A 19,972-nucleotide genomic window follows, 5' to 3' on the forward strand; every position below is an offset into this window, starting at 1 on the left:
ACATAAATATAGCATTAGTATTCATATAACTTTAACTCCAAAGTGAGTAAAATTTGTGGATTTATAAATGTTTACATGCAATCTACTTAGTCTTCTGGTTACGGCTTTTAATTAATAACTATTATTGTTAATTTACAGAGCTCTCAAAAATGCCACCCCTGCTCCTCTCTTTTTTAAATATAATAATTGTGATATGATTCTGCCTCAGTCATTCAAGGGACAAGAAAATGGTGAATATAACTATGGCTGTTAGTTCAGTCCCTTAGTGGAACAGTGGACTTATCAAGAACTTTCTATAGGCAAGGCACTCTGTTAAAGGTCTTAAAAATCTGACTGTGATCATGTCTTTTGCGGGAACATGGATGGAGCTAGAGGCCATTATCCTTAGCAAACTAACACAGGAACAGAAAACCAAATACTGCATGTTTTCACGTATAAGTGGGAGCTAAATGATGACAACTCATTAACACAAAGGGGAACAACAGACACTGGGCCTGCTTGAGGGTGTTTGGAAGGAGGGAGAGAATCAGAAAAAAATAGCTTGGGTACCAGGTTTAGTACCTGGGTGATGAGACAATCTGTACACCAAACCCCCATGACACGAGTTTACCTATGTAACAAACTGCACATGTACCCCTGAACTCAAAATGAAAGCTAAAAAAAAAAAAAAAGAAAAAATAATGAAAAAGAATGTGACCCAAACAAAAAATTTGGCTTAATTTCATCTTCCTTCAGCCATTCAAGATATTAATAGATTATCTTTTCATAGGCATTTTCCTAATAAATAAAACTGGGGCTTAAATAGGTTTAAAAATTAGCACAAGATCACAAAACTAAGAATTGTAACACCAAGTTTCAATTCCAGGTTGTTTCCCGCCAAAGCCTAAACTGTAACCACTATGCTCAAATGGTTCAAACCCTCAAAAACTTAGACTGCTAGATCTGAACATAATATGAAGCAAACTCTATTTCATTTTTATCATTTTCCCACTGCCTGGAAATATACTGAAGATATCTAATCCTCCAAGATTAACAAGTAAACAGACTATAGACTTTTCTGCTGGAGAAAAAATTCTTAGACTTCTCAGAAAATCAAGTCAACAAATACTTACTGAGCACCAACAACATGCTAGGAGCTAAGTGAGGGGCTGGAAATACAGCAATGAATAGGTCTCTAGTCTCCTGGAACGTCAAATGATGTTTTTCCAAAAGTATAAATAGTTACCATTTTTTATTGTGTTCTTAATAAATTGAATAAAATAATGTCTTTGCTGCCAGTAACATGGATGGAACTGGAAGTCACTATTTTTAAGTGGAATTAAAGAAAAAGAAAGTCAAATACCATAGGTTCTCACTTATAAGTGGGAGCTAAATAATGTATACACATAGACGTAGAGTGTGAAATAATAGACATCGGAGACTCAGAGAGATGACAGGGTAGGAGGAGGATAAGGGATGAAAATTACTTAATATCTACGATGTACACTATTTGGGTGATGGTTACACTAAAAGCCCAGACTCCACCACTACGCAATATATCCACGTAACACAACTGCACTGTATCCCCTAAATCTATTTTTTAAATTTTAATTAAAAATAAATAAATGAATTACAGGCAATAAGTAAATTACAGGCAATACCCCAGGCATTGTCCCATTGAAACACCTTAGCCATACAAACTAAAAATTCTTCCACGATTATGCAGTTCAGTTATTCCTGTGTAGCTTTCTCTTTATGAGTAGCTAAAACTCGGTTAAATGTGATCATATTGATTCTTAAGACAGTGATTCAAATGGCACCTAGAATTAAGTTATCCTTTCCCATATTTAAGGATTTGGTACCTGGCATCTTTTGGGGAATTAGAGTCATATATGGCTTCATATCACTCATGCAATTTTGTATATGTTCTTCTTTTTGTTTCTTTTTTTAATCAATGAATATTTGTGCACATTGATAAAAGATGAACAACTTCTTAATTTGGAGACCATAAAGAAATCTAGTTAGAAAACACTACTAATAATCAATCTTGAAAGAAAATTCTTTTCATGACCAACAACAGGCAGCTGACATTATAACACTGGGAGTGACAGCTGCTAACACTACAAAACGTATAAGTACAACTTAAAAACCCACTACATAAAGGTAACTCCATGATTACACATGAGATATAATTCAATATATAGCTAATTTCCAATTCAAGTAGTCTCTAAAATAATTGGGGTTTTCTCTTTTAAAGTCTTGTTCATGTATAATAGACTTAATATTTTACTAGTAAGGTGATTTTTACTATTTAAAAAGATTAGCCATCATATCTATTGACCAAATACAAAACTGGCATGGAATACAATATTGGATCCCACTCCAAATACTTCCAGTAGAAATTTGGAACTGTAAGCAAAAAGAACATGATGTGAGAGGCAATCCCGCAATGCAAAAAGTCTAAAGACACTTTGTCTTCAATCATTTTTGTGTTGTTTTTCCTTTTTCACATATATAGCTATAATACTCACTAATGCCCACAGCTGTAATGAGCTTGATCGCAAGTTCAGGGATTTCACATTGAATAAAAAATGGTTCCAGAATGTAGCGTCCAAATGCCAGGGATATTACAGCAGTAGCTGCAGGGCTAAAAAAAAAATGTATATATTTAGGTTAACCACAGGGGAAAAAACAGCATTTTCATTAATTTTTTCTACCTTGAGTGTATTTAGCATATGGAACATGTTAAATATGAAAGTCCATAGTTTTCAGAATTCCGTACTTGATTAGGTTGCCATAGATATTCCAAATGAAGTACTTCCTGTAACATTGGTGGCTAGATTTTAAACTTCACATATTCTTGGGAACAAGGGTAAGTACTATCAACTTTTCCCCTGCTCTCCCATATTTGACTTTTCCTTAAAAATCTGGTTTATTACATGAGATCTTGACAGAGTTAGGCTTACAGGAAGCCATCTTCTTTCTCAAAAAGTCAGTAAGTAAACTTCAGCCATATTATGAATTAGTTAATGCCGTACAGATCTAATGTGTCAGGGCATAGTCAAAAGAATGAACACAACACTCAACCTAAAAAATTAGTATTAAGTGTTCCCTGCAAATACATGCCTAAATATTTGACATTGTTTTATTTTTTCTGTACAGACAAAAACTCAAAGTCAAGTGATTATTCTTAATCCTATAGTAACATTCAGATATAAAATATAAATTTAAAAATAATAGATTTATTATAATCTGATACAATTAAGAAAATATAAATGAGACAAGAATATGAAATAAATTCAGGTATATAGAAATATAGGTAATACATCTATTTTAATTCTTCAAGTATTTTTATGAGAAAATTACACAGACCTTTTCATTTTAGATGTATGTATATATGAATGCATATTTTTTCCATAAACATGCAAGTCTGTGCAATTATCTGATTTCTTTTTTTTTTTTTTTGAAATGGAGTCTCACTCTGTCCCCCAGGCTGGAGTGTAGTGGCACGATCTCAGCTCACTGCAACCTCCGCCTCCCGTGTTCAAGCAATTCTCCTGCCTCAGCCTCCTGAGTAGCTGGGATTACAGGCACATGCCACCATGCCTGGCTAATTTTTTGTATTTTTAATAGAGACAGGGTCTCACCATATTGGTCAGGCTGGTCTCGAACTCCTGACCTGATGATCCACCGGCCTCGGCCTCCCAAACTGCTGGGATTACAGGCGTAAGCCACCATGCCCGGCAGCAATTATCTAATTTCTTATGCCAAACTTCCTTTTTAGCTTCTCTTTCTTCTCGTGGTTACCCAACATTCATGCCCGATCCATAGATTATCAGAAAACCAACCATTACATGTTCCCAACTTTGGCCGGCTGATACTGGAGAGCGGCATAAGGTTTTTCATTTTCTTCTTTTCCTAGACACCCTCCCATTTTCCCCAAACAAAACTGTTTATCCTATTCTCCATCATTTATACAATTTTTTATGTATAATTTAAAATCTGATTATGTCATTTTAGTGCATTCAAAATATGTTCAGGATATGCAAAAAGCCTTCACATTGCATTCAAGGCTCCATCTGGTCTAAGCTCTCCCTACTTCTTCAGTTAGCTTCCTCCCACTAGAAGGATATGAATCTTCTCTGCCTGCAGCCTCTGCAACTCATTGACTATGTTTTATACTTCAGATCTTGGTTCAATTTTCCTTTCCCAGGGAAAACTTCTCCAACCTCTGATTGGGCCAGATCTCTTGGAGTATATTCATACTGAAGCCCTTGGCCTGTCTTCCACAGTGCTTATCACAGTAGCAATTTTATATTTACCTATGTGATTTCTCGATTGATAATGATTTCCTCCCACTTGACTCTGAGCGCTAAGGGTACAAAATCATATCTATCTTAATCACAATTTTCCTCCAGTGTTTAGTACAGTGTCTATCATATAGTGGAAACCCAATATATATTGAATATATAGTGCACACGCAAATTCGGTTTAATGACCCCTGCTGTGTACAGATAGATAATATTTCTGTCCTTGAAATCTGTGTTTTACAGATTATTTCTGGCAATACTAACTTAATCTAAAGGTATAATTTTAATGGGAAGTACTTAGGAACTATGGGTATTAGTAAAAGAAGAGAAATATTTACATACTTAGATATTTTGTCCCTCCTCATGTCATTTGTTATTCTGCCTATTTAAAAGGCCAACTCAGCAATATGAGTATGTTATGACAAAGAGATATATGAACATATTTTAAAAGCTTCTAGAATACAAAGGTACTTTCCTCTGTCAACAGACACACACACACAGAGAAAAGTAGTTTTTTTTTTAAATTAAAGTAACATTTGATTATCCGCTACCTGGGAGCAGAAATTGTGGCTGATTTCATTTTAGATCTCTTTTTATTGCCATTTACCATTCAGTAGCAGTTTGTGGAATAAATAAATTAATATATGAATATTTTATCTGTGCTACTGTAAGATATAAGCTATATTTATATGGAATGATCATGTTCATCATAATGCTAAGCAATGAGCCAAAGTTACACAACTAATACATGGCTGAAGACGGAGTCACGTCCAACTGTATTAAGCTCCAAAGCCCACCAGCCCGACAGGCCAGCAGTCAATAAGTAGTACATGCATTTGAATGCTGAGTATGTTGTACACAATATATTGTAACTTTAAACTTTCAATTACTTATTCAAAAATAATTTAATATATGCCAAAAAAAGGGCACTGACCTAAGTAGTATATGGGTTACAAAAAGATCTTATCTTTGTATGCTTGAAATGTTGGCAGTTTTAAAAGGGAAACAAAATATAGACACCTAAAATATTAAGGAAGAATAGAAGGTATCATGTTCAATGCCAAATGTGAAGCAGAGATAGAATTTTCAGAAGAATTTAGAGATGAAAGAAATAACGTAAATTAGAATAAACAGGAAATTAATTGTGGGAAAGAAAGGATTTAAGATGACCTTTGAAGAGCAGATAAGATTGAGATAGCCAAAAGGAACAGAAGTACATTCCCGATACAGGAATTTCAGGAGAGGAAAAAAATACTTATTAGTATTTCATTATAACAATTTTAAATAATGCAGAGTTGTTTAAAATGAAAAAGACCTCATGAAGCATATACTACTTTGAAGATTATTTTTGGTTAAAAAAAGACTTCTAACACTGTAAAACTCATGATTAGTGTTGTCAATACTTACTAGCACTGTATTTGGCACTTAGCCATAAAAGCTCACATGAGCTCTCAATCACATATGTTTGGTAAGTTTGATAAGAGCAAGTTTCCCTAGTAATATCCATTAAATTCTGTAATCAGAATGTGCACATCACATTTTATCGAAGTAGTTAGCCTTAAGGAACTGTGATACTCTGAAATGCTCATATGACATCATAAGCTTCCCACAAAGTCGAAGGAAATTTGCTATTCAGAGTGACTTAGCACTATTCAGTGTGATTTTAAACCAAGACAAGCAGGAATGTAAACACATTGTTACAACAATAAAATCAAAAAAGACTTTTGGAACTGTAGTTCCTGATCTGTTTAATATAAGGAAATGAGTCATTTGACTCTGTCATGTAAACTCTGTTTTTTATGAAGTATAAGACTTGGTGACCAACTAAGTTGTGAGGCACAGAAGTGTCTTGGTCACAATGACTAAGTAAAGTTAAATGCCTTAATGATATAATCTACAATAAGAGAAAACTTCAATATTTAATTTGGTCTAGTTGGTCAAAAGGTATCCAGGTGAATTTTCATGTTCATATTCTTTCAAGTAAGCATCTTTCTCCTGGAAGTGTCAAAGAGAATAGCTGAGGTTCAAAGAAAGGTAGATACTTCTAAAAGTTTGGCATTGCTGGTGAACTGCTTGTCAGTGATAAAATTGCATTAAAAATATCTTAATTCAGAAAGGTACTTTATCACAGGCTTTATATCCTGAGGTAGACATGTTTATGATGTAGTCACATGACATGCATATGTCTAACCAGTTAAAAATAATCAAGGTGATTCATAAGAATGAATTGGTTTATTTTTTCTTAATTCTTTCTACTATGCTCTTACCGTATTATGAGGAGTTCCACCCAGACTCGTACAAAAGCTGGTAATGGACCAAAGACTTCCAAAATATACGTGTAATGACCTCCAGATTTCTTTATAGTTGTTCCCAATTCAGCATAAGACAAAGCTCCTGTGAAATATTTGTCACAAATGGTACCAATTTAATACATTTTCAAGACACCCAGCATTAGAATAGATACAATAATGTTTATATGTTGCCTGAGATGTAACTACCTCCTTTGGTCTGAATGGCATCCTTACTCAAGACAAATAACCATCATCTAATTGCTAAGACCCGCCAAGTTCCTTTTCTAACATCCTCACAGTTGAGATTTAGTGTATTCTATTTGAACACTGTAATTTTACTTGAAATGACAAAGATACATGTCTGCAACAATATCATGTGTTCCAGAATTTTGAGCTGAAAACCTGGAAATAGGGGAAAAAGAGGAGAGAGCTGTCAATAATATTGACCTATTTTTAGAAGAACACAACCTCACCCCAAGACAAGGCATTAGTCCAAATGTTTGAGCTAGCTTTTAAGTTGTTTGAGTTATTTTTTGAGAACTCTTTTAATAAATTATGTTTCTGTGGAAAATCAAAATGAACAAGCTGTATCCACTCTTTAGAAAACCATGGACTCTCTGCCTTGCAAGATTTCTTTTTTTTTTTTTTTTTTTGAGACGGAGTCTCACTCTGTCGCCCAAGCTGGAGTGCAGTGGCGCGATCTCGGCTCACTGCAAGCTCTGCCTCCTGGGTTCACACCATTCTCCTGCCTCAGCCTCCCGAGAAGCTGGGACTACAGGCGCCCGCCACCACGCCTGGCTAATTTTTTTTGCATTTTTAGTAGAGACGGGGTTTCATGGTGTTAGCCAGGATGGTCTCGATCTCCTCACCTCATGATCTGCCCGCCTTGGTCTCCCAAAGTTCTGGGATTACAGGTGTGAGCCACTGTGCTCGGCCAAGATTTCATTTAATTTGTAGGATATATTTTGTCAACAAAATGAATTCTGACTCTGTTTCTATAAAAGGCTATCTTGGATGTTTTTTGAAGTGTACACTCTGGGTGGTTTTTTTTTTTTTTGAGATGGAGTTTTTGGTCACCCAGGCTGGAGTGCAATGGCACTGTCAGCTCATTGCAACCTCTGCCTCCTAGGTTCAAGCAATTCTCCTGCCTCAGGGTCCCGAATAGCTGGGATTACAGGTGGCTGCCACCACACCTGGCTAATTTTCATATTTTTAGTAGAGACAGGGTTTCACCATGTTGGCCAAGCTGGTCTTGAACTCCTGACCTCAGAAGATCCATCCACCTCGGCCTCCCAAAGTGCTGGGATTACAAGTGTGAGCCACTGCGCCTAGCCAGAATATATATATATATATATATATTTTTTTTTTTTTTTTTTTTTTTGAGGTGGAGTCTCACTCTGTCCCCCCAGGCTGCAGTGCAGTGGCATGATCTCTGCTCACTGCAACCTCTGCCTCCAGGGTTCAAGTGATTCTCCTGCCTCAGCCTCCCAAGTAGTTGGGATTAGAGGTGCCTGCCAGCACGCCTGGCTAATTTTTTGTATTTTTAGTAGAGACAGGGTTTCTCAATTTTGGTCGGGCTGGTCTCGAACTCCCGACCTCAGGTGATCTGCTTGCCTTGGCCTCCCAAAGTGTTGGGATTACAGGCATGAGCCACTGCGCCTGGCCCAGAATATACTTTTTAAAATGAGGTGCTATAATTATATTTGTGTACTTTAGATCAAATTAACTATGAGCTAAATTTTTAACATTTAACAATACAATTCACATAAAATTGGACAAATATGCAACTCCCCAAAACCTCAGTTTCACTCTCTGTGAAATGGAGATCTCAGTTTCTACCTCATAAAGGAGTTGTGTGTATAAATGTGGCAGCGGGTACCTAGGACAGTACATGGCCTGACACATGGCAAGCACCACATGAAATATAGCTATACTTATTAATTTGAGTAATTAACAAGAAAATTTTAAAAAATCCTGTCATTATGTGAAAAGTTCTATCTGTACTGCCAAGTGCTCAAATGTAAGAACACAATTTTGTTCCAATCTACTTCTGAGAATAAAAGTGTAGAAAAGTACTACTGATTAGTAATAATTTAGACAGAACTGTCCAATATAAATATAATTTGGATATTCAGTGAAATCTTAGTGTCACATATTTTATATCTGATTTCTAAACTTATCATGACATCAAAGTCACCTAGGAATAATTTTTTTTTTTTTTTAATTTTTGAGATAGGGTATCACTCTGGCACCTAGGCTGGAGTGCAGTGGCACAATCTTGCCTCACTGCAGCCTCTGCCTCCTGAGCTCAAGTGATCCTTCCACGTCAGCCTCCCAAGTAGCTGGGACCACAGGTACACACCACCACGCCCAGCTAAATTTTTGTGTATTTTTTGTAGAGACAGGGTTTTGCCATGTTGCCCAGGCTGGTCTGGAACTCCTGGGCTCAAGGGGTCTGTCTGCCTCAGCCTCCCAATGTGCTGAGATTATAGGCATGAGCCACCATGCTCAGTCTGGGAATAATTTTTAATTCGAAAACACTCAAACCAAAAACAGACTCTAATCAAGAGAGTATAGATTGTCCACAAGAGAAATTCAAGAATCTCTATCATTTTAAAATTTGTACAAATAATTCTAAAGTAACGAGTCTGCAGACTAATATTTGGGGAACACTGATGTATTTCATCTACCTGTAACTAATTTTAACTAGTTGCAACTCACTCTCCATGGGGAAACATTCGCCATGTTGGTAGGCTGTCCAGAAAAGGATCCAATATAAAATGTTATTGGGAAGAGTCTTAAGTACCTCAGAATTTATTGTCAGAGAATCAATACCTAGACCTCTATATGCTTTACTGAAACTCCAGGATGGTTGCCCTAGGTTTAAACTGAGTTCTGGGGGAATGATTTTCATTTAAAGGTCTCAAGCTTCATAACCATTTTGCCCAGATGAAAAAAGTTCAAAACAAGATGTAAAAATCCATGTATTGACCCTTCACTTTAAAAAAAAGTATATATATGTATTAAACCAAATGTACAGATTCTTTACAGTTGGTCCCAAAGTTCTAGAGTCTTTTTTTTTTTTTTTTTTTTTTTTTTTTTTTTTTTGAGACGGAGTCTCGCTCTGTCGCCCAGGCTGGAGTGCAGTGGCGCGATCTCGGCTCACTGCAAGCTCCGCCTCCCGGGTTCACGCCATTCTCCTGCCTCAGCCTCCCGAGTAGCTGGGACTACAGGCGCCCGCTACCACGCCCGGCTAATTTTTTGTATTTTTAGTAGAGACGGGGTTTCACCGTGTTAGCCAGGATGGTCTCGATCTCCTGACCTCGTGATCCGCCCGCCTCGGCCTCCCAAAGTGCTGGGATTACAGGCGTGAGCCACCGCGCCCGGCCTAGAGTCTTTTTAAAAAGAAGGATTATTTTTTCTTCAGATTTTGCTTTGCTTGCTGTTACAGAGGCACTCCTGTCCAAAAGCTTCTGGTAACTTAAGTGACAAATGCAATGCAAATAAAGATAAGTAGATTAATACAAGAGCACACTCCCTGCAATTACTAATCAAAGAATACCAACTCAAGTGTAATGTTAGCTAGTCTCCTTAGCTGTTTCTCTCATTTTATTTTTTTTTTGAGCTTTTGCTTCAGATGATATGTAATACTTATGCATAAGCATATTTTCATAGTGCAAGTCAACACACTTTAACTAGTTCAATACTCATACTGATCTATTTTATTACATCTGAATAATCTTTTATTATGTGCAAAAATTGAATCACATAGTGGAAGCTGCATGCACATAAGTATGCAAAGTCCAGTAAACTGGTTGTGGTTTTTCTGATTAGATATTGATTTATTCTGAATATATAAAGTGCTGTAGGAAGATTTAAAGGCTGAGGGTGCATAAAATCATTTAAGATGATCAACAATTAGGTTTCTCTTTTTCTATAAGTGCATATACCAGAGCTATTTTAATATTAATAGTGGCTAAGGGTACTATTAGAGTTTTTCATAATGATATTACTCCAAATTATTTTATAAAGATGGGAAGTAATACTGGGAAATAATGATACACAATTGTTACTGAATATTTAATAAAGCACAAGTTAGTTATAAATAATACCACAAACTCTCTCTAAAAACCCCAAATAATTCCTCTATAAATCTTTCTATACTACTTGTTTTAACAAGTTCTATTTAAAATAACTTCTTCCTAAAAATGGAATTTGAGGACCGGGCGCGGTGGCTCATATCTGTAATCCCAGCACTTTGGGAGACTGAGGTGGGTGGATCACGAGGTCAGGAGATCGAGACTATCCTGGCTAACATGGTGAAACCCCATCTCTACTAAAAAATACAAAAAATAAGCCCAACGTGGTGGCACACACCTGTAGTCCCAGCTACTTGGGAGGCTTAGGCAGGAGAATTGCTTGAACCTGGGAGGCGGAGGTTGCAGTGAGCCGAGATCACACCACTGCACTCCAGCCTGGGCAACAGAGTGAGTCTCTGTCTCAAAAAAAAAAAAAAAAAAAAAATGGAATTTGAGTTCTCTAGGTGAGTGTCAAACCAATGATTTAAAACATCACAAGGCCTGAGTAGAAAGAATGAATGGATTGGTACACATGGGAACAGGAGTTAGTACTTGTTAATTAGTCCTAGAGTTAGCGTTAGTACTTGTTAGTTAGTGTTAGTTCCAGAGTTAAGACAAAGAGCAACTTTAAAGTACAGAATCTTTCCCAAGAAGAGTAAATAAATCCTCATAGCATAAATCAAATTTAATGTTTGACAGTTCACCAGTTTTTATCATCTTTACAACAAACTCAGGTAGCTCTCTAGTAATTTGCCTACTCCATAAGGGGGCATTTATTTACCTCTTTACTATTAATTCTCAAATCAATAGAAGAGACATAAATTTTGAAGAAAAATTCATAATTATACTTCTGCCAGTTCCCTTCAGATTAATTTAGTGAACAGGTGGACAAATTCTCTGTGTCCCTGGAGAACAAGTAAAATATAATGAAAAAAACAGATCTGGGCAAGCACAGAAAACTAACGCCCAACTGAAGTTTTAAAACTTATATTGCAAAAGTGTATGGGTATTGAGAAGAGATGAAAGGTTGAAAAGTAATTTGAAATATGCTCAGGCCATTGCAATATACCCCATTATGATAGGGATTGAGTTATGCGCCATCATACGTCTCTCCCATGTCAAGGACTTTTGAAAGGATATTAAGAGGTGACAAGCACATGAACTTAAAAAATATTTTTATAAAGACTGCCACCCATTTGTGTGGCTAATAAAAAGTAAGACTTCTGTTCAACACTCCGTTCTGTGTCTAAATAGGCCATGCCAGGTTCCACTTCACAGGTGTCTCATTCAGCATGCCAGCTGCCAGAATGCCCAAGCTAAGTGTACAACTGCCCGGCACAGAAAGTGTGCATGTTTTTTACTGGGTCATGAAAGTTAGCCTTTGGTCTCATCACCACAGAGAAAAGTCAGAAGATAGCCTGTCTTAGTCAGGAAAAGAAAGTACAGCCTGTAGGAAGCAATTTGAGGGTGTTCCAGATCACACCAACAGCGGATGCTGCATCTGGGTAGTTCACGTACCTGAACAAAAATTTTAAAAATTTGGTGTGGCCTTTGCCATCCATTCACTCCTCAAAAACTACCATTTGCTTTCCCAGAAAGCAAGCTTTCCAGCCCCACAGCCACGCCCCCACGAGAGAAAAAGTCGCACTCACCAAATAGTGACAGGACCCCACACACCGTCCAGATGGTCAGAGACATGCCCACGCTGCCCGTGTTCTGGAGCACGCCCTTAGGAGAGATGAAGATTCCTGCTCCAATGATGGTGCCAATGATAATGGAGACTCCCCTCAGTAAAGTGACTTTCCTCTTCAGCTGCACTTTCTCCTGCCCAGGTGGCTCCTTGTTGCCCAGGGAAGGCAGCCTCCCGTTAACATTTCCCTGCAGGTAACCTCCTTTGGAGATGGTGGACACAACAGGCTTTCTGACCATAGTAGGGACACACGGGGGAAAAATAAAACAGAGGGAAAGAAAACAAAACTTTCAACTTTGGTGTCTCTTGGTGTTACTGATCGATGTCTTCCTCTTTGCTTTCAGACTGTCTCTCTCAGCGCTATAGTGTTCACAGGTGAAAACTCAAAGGTGTGCTTTTTCCTTCACAGCGATCTAATTACTACTCAGAAACACCTGTGTATGCATCGTGCTCTCAATTCTCCACCTCCTCGTTCCACCACTGCTGCTGCTGCTGCTGCTGCTGCTGCCGCCCTATCATTACAAACCAGCTCAGCTTCCTCATGGGCTTGTATTTAAGCGCCTGCCTGTCACACCAACTTACTACAGCTAAATGATGATGCAAATTCTCCAGGTTTGCATCAGCCACATGAGAAGCCTCCAGCATTACTCAGCTCTTTTTTTAAAAGAAAGAAAAAAACAGGAGGAGCTTGTTGCTCAACTGACCTAAGCTTTTTAGAGAACAAAGCACACACTTTAAAGAGATTTTAGCCAATCCAGAAGTAGTAAATTCGGAACAGACCTTCCCAGAGATTTAAAGCAACTCGTAGTGAGCAACAAAAGCTGTTCAAACAAAATGAAACAGGAAATAGTTACTTCATTTTAAGGAGTTTCTTTTTCTTTAATGCGTGTATAAAAACATTTTACATGCGACTGTTTTGTTAGTAGAATGTATCCTAAAGCTACATTGTTTATAACAACACAGTTTGAATTTCATAATTTGTGTAATGCTTATTTTTATTTTTTTATTTTGAGTTTTTTATAAGGCAATACAGTCAAATCCAATATTTACAAAATTAAAAAGATTCTACACTTTATACTGCTGTCACATACACACAACTATAAGCCTTCCTCAACATTAAAAGATAAAATTATTTCTTACTACTCATAACAAACCAGTATTTTAAATCACCATCTGAGTGTGACTAATACAAAATTCACCATGACTCCAGAAAATAGTCATTTTCTGATTCTCATTAGCACTAGGTGATTTTTTTGAACTATGTAAAAGATAGATATCCTTCATTGTCATGTTGTTCCTTTGAATTACCAAAAAAAATTTCTAAGTTCAAAATTACACAATTACAATTACATAAAAATATGTATATAGCAAAAGCCTGTAAAGGAAAACAGAATAGTAGTTATAGAAAGTAATGATATTATGTATGACTTTTTTCCACCTTACATAAACTATTGTTATTATTATAAATTTAAAATGCATTAAAAATGTAAGCTAAATTAACATATTTACTTTGCAATAGTCAAAAAGGCAAAACATTTTTAAACCCTTCTAACTTTCTCAACCAAGTGTCAAGAAAAAACAAATATGAAAAGAAAAGAAATCCTAGATATCATTTTTGGCTATAGTTACATGTGGTTTTGGATTCAGTGAGAAGAATTGAATGTTGTCATTACCCTGAAGCTACCTTTATACGCACCATTAAATAAGCTTCTGAACCTTTGAACAAAAACCACAAACAAAAAGCCTGTGTGCGAGAGGTTGGCAGGGAAAGAAGGGAGTCAGGTATGATGAGGATGATCAAAGAAAGAAATGAGAAATCGCCATTAGGAAAGTAGCATGGAAAAGGTCAGAACCATTTTCTGTTATGTAGACACCTGAGAAAATGACACCACCTCAATGCTTTGCCATCCAAATAATTGAGGCTACATTTTCTCCTTTTTAAATTATCTATCTAAATTCTATATAATTGGTTTCAGCTACACCAAGTTAAAGTTTTTATAAAACCAAAATAAATACTTTTTCTCAGTTGTTATGTCTTTCAAAAAACAAAAATGGATCATTTTCCTCATGCAATCTTGCTAAAACTCCCAAAGAAGGAAGCGAAATAGAGATTCTTTTCTTTCCAATTCTCTTCCTCCTCCTACATCTCCTTTCACTCACACAATTTTCCTGATTAATGGACCTAAGGAGCAGCTTTTCTTTCCCAGTAAGAGAAACATATTAGCTCTGAAGAAATATGAGGTAAAAGTAGGACACTAGGAATCTCAGGGAACAGCAACTTTCTCTAATTAACACAGTGTCACACTTTAATTTTAAATTTTGTTATAAATAACTGAACTCATAAGTTGAGCCAAAGACCCCACTCAGATAGGAAACTGAATGAATTATAAAGGACGATTATTCTTTCAATATTAAATAACATTTTCCTCCTCACAGTATTTTTTTTTTAATTATGAAGAAAAATGGCTGATGTTAGACTAAAAACCAAAAGGATTGTACTTTCATGTAAGATAGAGGCCACCACTCAGAATGTTTGCAAAGCTGCACATTGCTGCTAAGGGCACCAGTGTACCTCTTCTAAGCACCCCAAAATCTGTAGAAAATGCAGTTTATAAAGAAAATGTTGAATTGCCTTGAACTCTTAAAATTGCCAGTTCTAAGCTTGTAAACTAAGAGTTTGGACGGTCCTCAAATACTTGTGTATCATAAAAATGTGTTCAAAGCAAATGAATACATATTTTTCATCCTGTATTAGGCCTTATTTTAAGTATAGCTGTCAAATTATGAGACTATCCTAGTGCTATTCGCAAATACTTATTTACTGCTTATTGTGCACAAGAAATAGTCCTAGCTTCCTCACAGCATCTCGTAATAGAAATAGAAATAATGTATACTGGTAGCTACCGTTTTCTAGTAACGATTTCTGTCCCATGGTTATAAATACAGGCATATCATCTAGGCCTGGCCAAAAATAATCCAGTGCTCTGGCTGCAAAGTATTGGAATATTACCTGAGCTGGGATATTTCTAAACAGAATTAGAATCAGCTTTTCTCATCTGTTGTTGGAGATTGTAAAGATGTGATCTGAGAACAACTGGTGGCCATGTTCCCTGGCGTGTTGCAAATATCCTCACAGAATAAGAGAGAATATGCAGAAATTAGAGATATTCAGAAAGTCCTAGTACTATCATGCCCTATGTTAGTTCCTAAGGGACCCAGATTGGCTCGGGATCCTGAAGACCTTCATTTGCTTCTGTAAGCTACCTAGTTTCCTTGCTAGGTATGCTACCTAATAACACACACAAAAGTCAATTGCACGTGGATCATGGAGCTAAATTTGAATGGTGCATCATGAACGCTTCTAGAAATGGGTCACCCGATATGATAATAATTAGTTACTTGTGGTTATCAGCCCTTGAAATCTGACTAGAACTTGAAGTCTTAAAGAAAAATAACAAAAAAGTTATTAACAATTTGTATTATTCATACTAGTTTTACCTATTTTATTTTTTATTATGGCTACTAAAAATTAAAATCATATCCGTGGTTCAAAGTTGTGGCTTCCATTATAATTCTACTGGACAGTGCTGATCTAGAGGAAAATGCAGAATATATTTCTAAACTTTGTGTAAGCAGGGATTTCTTAAAAGGGACACACAAAGCCCTAATACAAAAAAGAGAAAAATACAGTGTAATACATTAAAATTAAGATTTTGAGTTTATTGAAATATATTATTTGATTATAAAAGTGAATCTTAAAATGGGACAAAATATTTGCAATTTGCAAAGGTCTCATATCCAGAATAAATAATAAGTTTGTATAAATAGGAAAATGACAGACAACCCAATAAAAAATGGCCAAGAAATTTGAACAGATGCTCAATAAAATAGTCAATTCATTTGTAAAAAACTGCTCAACAGTATTAGTTATTGGGGCAATTAAAACCGAAACCACAATAAGCCACCAATTCCCACTGAGAATGGCTCACATGAGACAGACTGGCAATACCAGGAGTACTGACAGCATGGAGCAACCAGAATTCTTACACTGCTGGTGGGGGGACACAAATTGGTGCATCCATTATGGAAAGCTGTTTGGTGGTATCTTTTAAAGTTAAACAGACACATACCCTTTGAACAAAAAAAACCCACTCCTGGGAATATGCCCAGTAAAAATGCAGGGCATCTATATGCCAAAAAGCATGGATGAGAACATTCCTAGTACCTTTATTCATTTGAAAATAACCCAAATGTCCATTAACAGTACAACGGATATATGTATCATTGTATTTATTCAGTGAAATACTGCAATGCAATAAAAAAAAGGACGAACAATAGTGATATAAAAAAAAATATGGGTGACTCTCACATAATGTTAGAAGACAGAAGAAAAAAGCATATACTGCATGGTTCAATTTATATAAAGTTTAAAAACAAGTGAAATGATTCTATAGTCTGAGAACTCTCTGGTTATCTTTGGAGATAAGCATTTCTAGTGATTGCGAGGGGGAACAAAAACAGTTCTAGAGTCCCGGTATTGTACTATTTTATAACCTGGGTAGTAATTACCTGAATATTTTAACTTTCTGACAATTCACTGAGATTTACATTTATTTTATTATTTTTGTTTTGAAACGGAGTCTCACTCACTCTGTTGCCCAGGCTGGAGTGCAGTGGTATAATCTCGGTTCACTGCAACCTCTGCCTGCTGGGTTCAAGTGATTCTCCTGCCTCAGACTCCCGGGTAGCTGGGATTACAGGCATGTGCCACCATGCCCAGCTAATTTTTGTATTTTTAGTAGAGATGAGATTTTGTTATGTTGGTCAGGCTGGTTTTGAACTCCTGACATCAACTGATCCACCTGCCACGGCCTCCCAAAGTGCTGGGATTATAGGCATGAGCCACTGCGCCTGGCCTACATCTATATTGTTATACCTTTCTGTATTTATGTCATAACTCAATTATAAAAAAAAAGCACAATAGTTGAAAATTTGTGATATTCTTTCAGAAACAGATTGCTCAAGCAGACAAATAAGCAAAACTGTAGAAAATTTGGAAAGCATTATTAATCAACTCAATACAGTTACTTTATAGAGAATTTCCCATCCACCAAATAAAAAATAAAGATTATTTTCAAGCATATATGAAACATTAACAAAACTATCCGTATCGAAGGCAAAAATGAAACCCCAGTAAGTTCCAAAGAATCAACACTGTGTAAACTATACACTCTTACTATAAACATGCAACAAAATTAGAAATTAATAGTTATAAAACTAATAAAATAAATCTTATATGTCTGGAAATTAAAAATCATACTACCAGCTGGGTGCAGTAGCTCATGCCTATAATCCCAGCATGAGGCTGAGGCAGGAGAATCGCTTGAGCCTGGGAGGCAGAGGTTATAGTGAGCTGAGATTGTGACACAGGGGGACTCTGTCTAAAAAAAAAAAAAAAAAAAAAAAAAAATACTACCAACTTATCTTTAAATTAGAAAATAGGCCCTGAGAAAAAATTCACAAAATACTTAAAACTGAATAACAATGAAAACCATATGTTCAAATTTGTTAGAGTAGATTAAAGAAAACTTAAAGGAAAACTTAAAGCTTCAAGATACATTCATCAGAAAATAAAAAAGGAAATGAGCTCAATATTCAACAGAAAAATTTAAGTAAAAAGAATATAGTCAAAGAAGAAAAAAAGATAATTACAGAAATAAAAAAATTAAGAACAAAAGGGGAATAGAAAGCATTCCCAATTGGAAAATCTAATTATTTAGAAAGAATAATAATTTAGATACAGGTTTGGCAAATGTAAGCAATAAAAAATTCAGAAATATATTAAATGTGAGTTTAAAAAAAGAAAATATCTTAGAGAGCTAAAGAGAATTTTTAAATAATAAAGGAGTACAGTGATCTACTATATGGAAAATAATGTGAAACTCAGAATAAAATGGACACATTTCTGGAAAATGAATCGATTCTATTACGTCATTAGAAAAAACAGAAAAACTGAATGGAATGGCAACTATTTATGGTGCTAATCAAGGATATCCCTGGCTCAAAAAAATAAAACCAAACAAAACTAGGTTCTACTGGTGTTACAGGTAAGGCCTACCACATTTTTATGAAATAAATAATCTCCTCCTTAGAGAAATTATTTCAGAAAGTGAAAACAGGAGGAAAAACTGCCAGAGTCATTTTTGTGAGTTTAGTGCAGACATTGGCCTACTTCCTGTAAAAGGCCAAGTAGTAAATATTTTAGACTTTAAGGCTACCCATTGTCTCTGTCCATGTTCTGTGTATCTGTGTGTGTGTGTGTGTGTGTGTGTGTGTGTGTGTGTTACAGCCCTTTAAAAATATAAACATTTTTCTTAGCTCCTGTGTAGTTCGCCAACTCTTTGTTTAGCAATATCTTAACTGCAAATAAAGCATTACAAGGTCAGTGCAATGGGCTAATGACAGGAAGTTTTATAAATAAAGTTTTATTAGAACATAGCCATGCCCACTCATTTATATATTTTCTATGGCTGCTTTCATATTACAACAGTAGAGTTGAGTAACTGCAAAAGAGACTGAATGGCCTGCCAAATAAGAAATGTTTATAATTTGCCTCTTTACAGAAAAAGTTCGCTGACTCTGGCTTAAGAGAAGATACAGGAATTGACTATTTCCACTTTGATGTTCTCTCTTACTAGTAACTCTCTTCGCATATTCAGTGCTTGCTATTCCTACAAGATAGGAGTTAAAACGAAAAAACTGTGAAGCAAAAACTATTATGAAGAGAGTCATTGTACAGATAAAATATCTTTATGCATCTAAGAACACAGCACAAAATATGTGAAGCACATACAATAAAATAGCAAAGAAAATTTGATAAGCAAATGTTGAAAATTCAACACACTTCTCTCAATATTAAATCAATAGGAAAAAATATTATCAATTGTAGGTGATAGTTGATGTTCTATAGAGATTTTCTCATATCACTTTTCTTATTTCTGGGTATTTGTTCCTTAGCTTCTGTTTTCGCTTAAAAAGGCATACCTGCGACTCTCCTCAGAGGACGGCGCTTAGATTAATGGAGCCACTTTTCCCATGGGGGCAGAGAGTAGGGATGCCTGGGAGTTTACATCCCTTATGGAATGTTAACAGATGTTAACCGATCACTCCTTGATTTGAGAATATGACAGTCCAACATACTTGCCTTTAGTTGAGACAATCTTTAAAGTATATTTTGCCCTCCGGAGTTATTTTCCCAATCTGCAGGATCAGGCTAGGCGTTTACCTGAAATGTTAGCTTTCTTTGCCTTTCCCGTCCGTGTTCTGCTTCCTGCACTCCCTCCACAGTATTCATAGAAGCATTTCCTTATTTTGTGGTATTTTTTTAAGAGAACTTGAATTAAGACAGTTGATATTGAACGTAGTCTAGAGTGCAGACTCAAAAAAATCTGTAGTTTACTGACTCACCTGCCAAATGGCAGTAACGAGCCCAACTCAAGTGACCAGCAGAGTATGGATAGCTGCTGTCAGGCTGCTGTATTGCAGTTACTAAGACTTTCACCTGGGATGAACTGGGATAGGGTACAGTTGAATAGGGATGAACTGCTTTGTGCAACCTCTAGT

At 36.1% G+C, this 19,972-nt stretch overlaps 1 protein-coding gene across 6 annotated transcripts in view; it reads right to left on the bottom strand.

The window, feature by feature from the left end:
• SLC7A11 (solute carrier family 7 member 11) overlaps positions 1-19,972 on the bottom strand; it is a 146,438-nt gene that overhangs the window by 65,783 nt on the left and 60,683 nt on the right. For 5 of the 6 annotated variants that reach the window (XM_055111834.2, XM_055111836.2, XM_055111837.2 and 2 more), the window contains 3 exons: positions 12,312-12,580; positions 6,557-6,683; positions 2,511-2,626 (listed from right to left, as the gene is read on the bottom strand). In XM_055111834.2, the coding sequence (XP_054967809.1) occupies positions 2,511-2,626; positions 6,557-6,683; positions 12,312-12,580 (512 nt within the window). Of the gene's footprint in view, positions 1-2,510; positions 2,627-6,556; positions 6,684-12,311; positions 13,118-19,972 lie in introns of those variants that run through there. The other variant, XM_003820665.6, reaches the window with a different exon arrangement.

The sequence above is a fragment of the Pan paniscus genome, chromosome 3 (genome assembly GCF_029289425.2).
Source record: "Pan paniscus chromosome 3, NHGRI_mPanPan1-v2.0_pri, whole genome shotgun sequence".
NCBI lineage: Eukaryota > Metazoa > Chordata > Mammalia > Primates > Hominidae > Pan > Pan paniscus.